The sequence below is a fragment of the Myotis davidii genome, unplaced genomic scaffold (genome assembly GCF_000327345.1).
Source record: "Myotis davidii unplaced genomic scaffold, ASM32734v1 scaffold184, whole genome shotgun sequence".
NCBI lineage: Eukaryota > Metazoa > Chordata > Mammalia > Chiroptera > Vespertilionidae > Myotis > Myotis davidii.
The window spans coordinates 5,453,337-5,459,542 of NW_006297021.1; the positions used below are offsets into that span (position 1 = coordinate 5,453,337).

Sequence of the window (6,206 nt, forward strand, 5' to 3'; positions counted from 1 at the left end):
CACCATGAAGAAGACCCGCAGCACAACCTTGCGGCGAGCCTGGCCTAGCGCGGATTTCTCGGACCGGGCCTCGGACCGCATGAGGTCCCGCAGCGAGAAGGACTACCGCCTGCACAAGCGCTTCCCCGCGGCCTTCGCGCCCCAGGCTTCGCGGGGCTACATGACATCAGGTTGGTAACCGCGTGGCTGCCCTCGGGCCTGGGCCGCGGGGCGGGCTCCCCGCGCCGTTCCCCTCCCGGGGTGCTGGCAGGGGAGGCCGGGCGCTGATGGATGCGATAAGTTATGGGGAAAGCAGGAAAAAAATTAGCTCACATCCACCATTTTGTACCTCCGCAAGATCCACAGCAGGCCCTCTCAATATGGGGTTGGAGAGCGATTAGTTAGGTAAAATAGGGAGGGGGCCGCGCCGGGCATTGGGGCTCCGGGGGGATGAATGCGCGCCAGCTGCGAGCAGCAGCCTCCCCGGGAGCTCGGTGGGGGAGCCTGCGCCCAGGGTCGCCCGCAGCCCCGGGCTGGCTGGCGCCTGCATTGTGGCCAGTTATCCCCGTGGGCATTTAAACAGCCCCCCTTCCGGGAAAGGGAGCAGGTTCCCTGCACAGGTCTGAATGGTTTGAGTCAGGGAAGAGCCCGCATACATTCCCGGTTCGGCCGTGTGCACGCAGCCAACTCTGTTGGAGCCCATTGAATGCGTTCTGTGGGGCATTGGTGTGTATGCGGATGGAGCGCTCACATGATTCTGTATGCATTTAACATAGGTTGCTTTGGGTTCGGCTGTGTGGAAAGAAGGGAGGCTGTATTGTGTCTTTGCATGTCAGACGGGAAGGGCAAACAAAACGGTGAATGGAGCCGAAGGCTTCGAAAAGGGCTGCATCTTAAAAGGCAGAGCCGGCCTAGGCGTTTCCGAAGGAGGCAGGTTCCCTGGGAAACACCACGGAAGGGCTTTGGTGTGTGACTCGGGAACCCAGGGATAAAGCCCCGAGGAAAGGCTGGAGGGAGGGAATGCTGGCGGCTCTCCTGGTTTTCTCCTGACTTAACGGTTGACCATGTGTGTGCAGTCATGTGCAAGACATCAGTTTTTGTTTGTTTTTCATCCCAGAAGAATTAATTTTCTTTGAAACACCGCGTAATGAAAGTACATCTAACCCCAGTCATTGCAAGTCCGGTCTTCACTGGGAAGGTTGCTTTAAGCTTGTGGTTGGTACTTAAGAGTCTCTAACCCTACTGTCTTCCTCCGAAAACAGCAAGTTTTAAAACACTGGGGCAGTATCTCATGCCGTAAAAATGTCTTGTGACCGCATTTCCCCGAATATAAGACCTAAATAAAATAACCATCGTTTTTTATTGCCAAACCTAGCGACATAAGGATGTTGGCACTAAGGCTCCCTGGGCTTTCTTTCATGAACAGCCAAATCTGCAAAGGAAGGGACAACTGCAGTTTGTACTTCAGTAATTTAAGTAATTGCAGCTGTGGTTGCTGTAGTCTTCTGACTCGTACGAGTCAATTTTGAAGCACACCTAAATCCAACCTCAAAACACATGGGTACGTGAACCCGTATCTGCACGGAGTGTTCAGGTGACCCAGGTTTGTGTGCGTAAGGGTTTGAATGGCTTCATTCCACACTGAACAGGGCAGTGCTCAGACCAAGTGTGAAGCTCCAGGAGGCAGGTGGCCATAATTCCCTCAACAGACCTGCAGGACTCTGGAATGATCTTGGGCACGTTCGCTCGGAGCCTGTTTTTGTTTGTCTTGGCCTAGCTTCGTTAGGATCACATTTTCATTCTTCCCTAAAGAACCTCTCCGCCGTGGCCAGTTCTGCCAGGCATTTTCACTTGATTCTCTCTCCTCATTTCATTTCTTGACCTGCAAATGGTAAGCACGGCGTAGGGTGATGTCGAAGGATACGCTGTCTCAGGCCGGTTGGTGGTTCTCTGTGCAGCTTCAGTGTTAGGTTGCTTCTGAGAAAAGAAACCCAAGAGGCGGGGTAAGAAGAGCTGTGCCGTTCATTCAGCGTTTTCTGGAAGTGCCCCCTCCCTGAGAGCCTTGCTAGATTCTTCTGGGGCTCCCGGATGGCTTATCACCTGGCTTTGTCCAGGGAGGAAGGGCTGTCGTTTATTCTTTATCTTAAATGTTAGCTGATGCGTGTAAGAAAAGGCGTTATCGCCAGTGGCAGGGAATTGTGAATGTTCAGACACCTACAGTGACCCCTGGGAGGGTAGGTGAAACCGTGGTCATATGCATCTTTATTTTTAGTTGGGGGCGGGGAGGATCTTATCAATTTCCTTTTCAAATATGGCTCCTTTCCAAATAGGAGCGTTGGCAGGAATAGATGGGGCATGGGGACACTTTGAGATCATTTACCGGTAGGTCTCTTTCTCTTAGGAAATGCAGAGGAAGTCCACTCGGGTCAGGTTAGTGACTCTAGATACAAACAGAACCTTTGTCACAGGAAATGGAGAAGGGAGCAGCTTGGGGACACAGGAGGCTTTCCATATTTCTGCTTTCTGTTGGTCCAGTCATTTAGCATGATGACTGCTGGTATCATCATACTTCACTGTGAGTAGAAAGAACTTTCTGTTGTTGGGTTCAGAGGATAAGGCAAGCCTCTTCAGAGATATACTAAATTAAATCACTTCACTGAGACTTTTTAGAAATCCCCCCGCCCCCCAACAAATATTCCTAAAAAACTCGGGGGAAACATGTGTTGCTGTTGTTTTTTTTAACTTTAGGTAAAGAGAGAGATCCTTGGAAATTTTATTAATAGTTGTTCTTGTGGTCTGGCGTCCCTATCACAGAGGAGGTACTTCAGGTTTTACTCTGTTTATTAAGGCAAAATTGCAGGCATTCCATAATAGCTTTCCAATGAGACAGCACCTTGTAAGCAGTCTTTTCTCCACTAATAAGTAATTACCAGTTTGAAATGTGATTTACAGCAATACCCTTGACATTTAGCCCATTTTTTGTTGTTGTTGTTGTTGTACAGCTTCAGGATAAACTACACTTAAGCTCTAGAGGTTGGAGTAGACACCTTTAAAACTTAAAAATATCCTGCGAAGGACAGTTAGAGGATTCTGAAACTTTAAATCTTCCCGGCCAGGCCTTATATGACAGTGAAAGCCCCCGATTGGTGCTGCCAAATCAAAAATAAACCTAAGCATTCACAGGCCTCCTGGCAACCAGCAAGTTCACAGGCCACGCGATGAGTTCATTGTTCATCTTGAAGATGAATTTCCCAATGAGAGTTTCTGGGTAGAAGGGTGTGTGTGTGTGGGGCGGGGGGGAAGTCTTGCCTTTTGTTCAGATCAAGATGAATAATCGAAGAAGAGAAGGGGGTAGAGCCAATGTATGTGGGATCATTCTTCCTCATTTGCTAAAACGAGAGGTGAAAGTAAAACTCCCCACGCAGGGGGCACTGTCTGTGGTCCTCAGAGCTGTACAGAGGGAAACATGCTCATGTGCCTCCGTGGGATGGTTTTCATGGCCCGGAGCCTTTTGCTGATCCCGTGTTAGAACTGTGTGAACTTTGACCCCTTGGCACAAATGATGCTATTAACTCTTCACTGTACTCCCGGTCCCCTTCCCTAGCCCTGAGGCTGGTGCTCCTTCACATCCCACATGTAATGTCACCAGGTTTGGGCATTCTATTGGTCAAGATTGGAAAGCGGTTTTCCACTATAATGTTCTACGGAGCCTGTTCATAAAAAGTGTTGCTTATGAAGGAGACACCGTCCCCCCCTCCCCCCAATCATGGCACTTTTAGTTTGATATTTGCCACTTTAAAGAGCAATGAAGCACTTTTCATAATATTGTTTTAAAGGATTTGAAAAGATGAAATAAAACCCCCCAAACTGACATATTAAGACAAGGTAAATCCGGTTTATTTGTCCCCCCCCCCCCCCTAAAAACCCCCCCCCCCATTGATCTATTATAAACAGAGGGAGGACTGGGCAGCACACCACCTTCATTAGTTTATTAGTTTTCATTTTATAGAAATGAGTTCTGGGGCACCGTTGATAGTGTCCCAGTTCCTCGTGTCCTGTTATTTTAAGAGATGGGGGTGGAGGGAATTTTCTGAGAGCGGAGAATGGACAGCGAGGTTCTGATCTGGGCCTGCCACGAACCAGCTGTGCTCCTGGCGAGTCACATGACCCCCTCCCGTCTGGACAGGTCCCCCAGGTCCACACTCCCATTACAGAACCGCCTGGGCAGGGGCTCTGTAATGAGCCGGCGTGGGGTTTCCAAGCACTTACACAGAAAACGTTAGGCATGACCTCTGCCCTTTCTGCTTATTGGAGTCATGTGCCTCTGTATGTGGGGGCATGTGGGGAAAATGCTCATTTTGCAAAGGAATCCTACTTCCTGTCTTCCCCAAACGTTGCAGTAACTATCTGCACCTTAGGGCCTGTCCTGGTGGCCAGGGGACTGGTGTGGGGACATGAGGGGTAAACACCTGGCAAGTTGCAATCATATACACGTTTCCATAAACAGCATCCTGTAGCCTTCGCTTCCCTCTTTGCTCTCAGAGATCCGTTTTCAGCCTGGCTGCCCTGGCCGGGTTTTAATTTGAAACTACCTGTGTTGACTGCTTTCACCAGGCAAGCGGACGTGAGGGATATTGCACGTGGTGGTGAATGGCTTTATTCTTTATTTCCCAGGGGAACACTGTGCTTACCAAAGGTCACCTCCCTGGGTGTTTCAATGCCTTTTACACTCTGGTGAGCTTTTTTTATTCGAAAAAAGGAATATGAGTATATTGTATGAAACCCTGAGCATTTTTACACCTCCGGAGCAATTCTGGCTTCAACTCCCTGTACCCTGGAGAGTCGGGACAGTTCAGACAATGGTATGTTCTTTGGTACAGGATCGAGTATGCTCAGTGCAGGTAGAACCCAGAAGCAACATCTGGTGAGATCTTCGCGGCTGGGACGATTTGCTGACGCGGGAATTTGGGACAGGCTTTCGTAGGTCCATCCTGGACACCTGTGTGTGCCTAATCTATACGGTATAAAGTAGAGGTTCTAGTAGTTTGTAAGGATATAGACTCTAGTCAACTCTTGATTAACCTTAGTCATGGCCACGCAAGAAGGAGATGACATGGGTAATTTTGTAAGTTGATAATAAACTCTCCCTTAAGTAGTTCATCCCTAGACTATTTTTATTTGACAGTGGAATGCGTAACCCATTGGTCAGAAACGCCTAATGATGTCTACCTCCTAGATGTTTCTACAATCTGCACCCCCCTTCATCTCTGTTGTTTAAATCTTCTCTTCCGTTAAAATATCTTCCAGATTGACCTTGCTTCCAGTCCAGTTCCTCCTCCACGTGTACCCAGAGGCGGTTTTATTTTTTTAAATCTCTCCTGAAGCAAAGCTGGTCATGTTCCATCTCCTTTGACTGCCTCTCCGGCCTGGGGATGAGGATCTGGGCCAGGGCTCTTCATGGCATGACCAGGCCACCTTTCCAAGCACTTCTCTTCCTCCCCCACCCACCCCCCACTACCCTGTGCTCCAGGCTCCAGAAACTCTCCCCCTTCCAGAGCCACTCGCTCTGCCCTCCCCTCTAAGTCTTCCTCCAATCCTTTCCAGAGGAATCCCTCCTGGCATTTGTTAGGTAGTTGTGCGATGGCGACTTGGTCACATCGCGTGGCATCGGGAGTTTACGTGTGTGTCTCCTGTGCTAGCTGGCAAGCTCCTCAGTGGCCATACGTGTTTTATTCACGTCTCTGTTTTGCCAGCAACCACAGAGCTTGGCACACAGCAGGCACTCAGTCAGTGTTTATTGGAGGAATGAATAAAACATGGCTTCTCTTAAAAAGTTGGATGAAGAGATGGTTTGAACTCCGAATGTGAGTCACCCTCTCATAACCATGGAATAAATATATATTCATGTACATAAATGTCTGCATAGATACAAGATTCTACTCTCCAAGGACCTCTTATTGTAGTGGTAGACCAAGGGCCTCCTCCTGCCGTGGTAGACAGGACCACAGCTCTCAACGAGTCGACCGTTAGAAAACAGTAAATAATAGCATATAATCAAGAGCCCAGCGGGGCGGTGGATATGGTTGGCACAAGTGGAATAGCAGGTCAGAGAGTAGAAGAATGTCAATTCGCAAAGGCTGCCTGGAGGGAGGACCTGCTTGTGGCGTGAAGGACTGGGTAGGATTCCAAGAGACAGAGAAGGAGAAAGATGGGGGGGGGGGGGGGGG

General features: G+C 49.3%; 1 protein-coding gene across 2 annotated transcripts in view; it reads left to right on the top strand.

The window, feature by feature from the left end:
* Positions 1–6,206, top strand: part of STOX2 (storkhead box 2) — a 127,248-nt gene continuing 121,042 nt past the window's right edge. For both annotated transcript variants that reach the window (XR_001515346.1, XM_006772664.2), the window contains exon 1: positions 1–170. Coding sequence is in view for 1 of the 2 variants with exons in the window: in XM_006772664.2 (XP_006772727.1) it covers positions 5–170 (166 nt within the window). In the remaining variant the exon portion in view is untranslated. The remainder of the gene's footprint in view (positions 171–6,206) is intronic.